The sequence below is a fragment of the Sinocyclocheilus anshuiensis genome, unplaced genomic scaffold, assembly GCF_001515605.1.
Source record: "Sinocyclocheilus anshuiensis isolate Anshui unplaced genomic scaffold, SAMN03320099.WGS_v1.1 scaffold959, whole genome shotgun sequence".
NCBI classification, from domain to species: domain Eukaryota; kingdom Metazoa; phylum Chordata; class Actinopteri; order Cypriniformes; family Cyprinidae; genus Sinocyclocheilus; species Sinocyclocheilus anshuiensis.
In genome coordinates, this window is record NW_015542406.1 from 763,201 (window position 1) to 765,548 (window position 2,348).

Sequence of the window (2,348 nt, forward strand, 5' to 3'; positions counted from 1 at the left end):
TATTGTCCTTCTGTTTATCTTTTTGCCATAATAGTATGACCCACATGCTGTTAAATGGTCCTTTTTATGGGGATAACGTGGGTCACGATTCAAAAGGGTTAGAACAACGCATTCGCTGGAATGTTTACTCAGTTAGCTCTCTTTTATAAAATACGTAGGCCTACCAGCAGAACTGCAGCGTATAAACGATTTATGTATCTGGTATGAATTTGAACGTAAAAGCTAAAGTTAACTCGTATGGCGCGTATGATTTTCAGAAAGCGATGTTTTGTGCATTGCGTTATTAGGCTACATGCTATAGGATATTGTGATGTACAGTGTGTATATACTGATGTAATAGCAATGCTCAGTGAAATAGTATTTGTTACTGTAGTGTGCCTTGTCGTTTTGTAAATGGATGGCCCAGGTGTAGAGTTGATGTAATAAACATTTGATTATCTCTCCATTCCTTATAGATGCTTGTGGCCTGTCAGATGTGGCCCATGTGGAAAGTTTGCAAGAGAAGTCCCAGTGCGCTCTGGAGGAGTATGTTCGGAGCCAGTATCCCAACCAGCCAACTCGATTTGGGAAGTTATTACTGCGCTTGCCCTCTCTCCGTACAGTCTCGTCTTCGGTCATAGAGCAATTATTTTTCGTCCGATTGGTAGGTAAAACCCCAATTGAAACCCTCATCAGGGATATGTTGCTGTCGGGGAGCAGTTTTAACTGGCCTTACATGTCGATTCAGTAGGCAGAAGGAATTATCAAAGGGGCTGTGACTACAATAGTTAGCGCTTCTTTTGTAGAAGGAAACGGCTGTTACACGAGTTTACTTTCACGAAGAAAGACTTTCATACAATGACTGTGAATTTTAAAATTGAGACATTCAGTGAAGCCTCGAAATCCAGAGATTGCTCCCAGTGTCATTCTGAACAGTTTGTTCTAATGTTTTTTGTTTGTTTGTTGTTTTTGTAATAAATGCAAAAATGAAGAAATAAATAAATAACCCACTAAAATTAATACAAAAGGGAAAAAGGTAAGAGAAAAATAATTCAAGGAGTTTAATAATCGTTTCTGGGACAGCAAAACTATAAAGTGCATTTAAGCGACAATTTGGAAATATTAAGAAGAGAAGAAAAAAGTAATTTTTTCAAAATTGCTTTATTGTCCTGTGTCCATGTATCTATAGCTGTTTTTGTAATTTTTGTTCCTCCTTTCTGGTTCCAAACCGGCCTATGTGATTCTGTAGTATGCAGTTGGTGTTTTTTTTTTTTTTAAATAACCATGACTTATTCTAAAACAGTTCAGTAATGTAAAGGCGTTCTTCGAGAATTCGAGAATTAAAACTAAATCCACAGCAATATAGGCTATGCTTAATGCTGCAAGCGCACTTACTCCATTGATGTCCCTTAATGAACAAGAGTGGGGATTATTTTCATGATCAACTCAAATACACAAAATGCCAGAGCACTAGTACCGTTCCAATGTCTTACACTATTCTTCTAACTGATATAGACACCATAAATCATTATCCTCCCAAATGGATGCAGGAGCAATACTCCACTCTGCAAAAGTTATATGAGCCACAAAAGTATTTGCAAAATCTCATCGTATTTGGTTGAGAGATACGACTTGCCTCCATTTTTTAAATATTTGGGTTCTGGAATGGTCGTCAGGTTGTAATGCAAATAGTAGAACAACGTGTTTGATTTTACCGTTAAGGAGACCCCCGCTTAATATTTTCAGATGTATTACCGGAACCCACCTTAAATTGCGCCCATGCGAATTCTCGCTTCTCGTTCGCTCGCTCGCTCGCTCGCTCACTCGCTGTGTTTTGCCACAGTAAACTGTATTTTGGACGTGGGGGAAATTATGGGCCATCATTCTTTTAATGATAAAGCAGCAGTATTAATAAGACGTACCTATAAATGTCCCTCAACACTTAAAGCATTAAAGTGCCTGTACAGCGCAAATGTGTTATTAACGGTTACTGAAGTCTATATACCATGGGGAACACGCTTAGAATTTACAAAGTAAGTCTTATAATTGTTCATTTCACTTGAGGGAATAAAACACAAGTAGAGGCAGTATTCTTGTAAATATAGGTCAATTCATTTCAAGGACTTTTTCTTTATACAACGTATATGTGATTAAGAATAAAACTGTGGTTGCCAATTTTTTCCGGTAATACAAATGTCTTCAAATGAGTGACAGACTTAGCTAGTAGCACTGAAAGTTCTGTTTGTAATGTACATACATATTAAGACAAATGTTTTTTTTTCTTCCTTTCTTTTTCATGTATTTAGACTGTGAATGCATGGCCACAGGTCGCTAACCTATTTTACCTTTGATATATATATATATATATA

At 37.1% G+C, this 2,348-nt stretch overlaps 1 protein-coding gene across 2 annotated transcripts in view; it reads left to right on the forward strand.

Moving 5' to 3' along the window:
• The window catches only part of LOC107693039 (COUP transcription factor 2-like), an 8,226-nt gene extending 5,927 nt beyond the window's left edge, over positions 1-2,299 (forward strand). For both annotated transcript variants that reach the window (XM_016492280.1, XM_016492281.1), the window contains exon 3: positions 456-2,299. In XM_016492280.1, the coding sequence (XP_016347766.1) occupies positions 456-730 (275 nt within the window). In that variant the 3' untranslated portion in view covers positions 731-2,299. The remainder of the gene's footprint in view (positions 1-455) is intronic.
• The last annotated feature ends 49 nt before the right edge of the window (positions 2,300-2,348 follow it).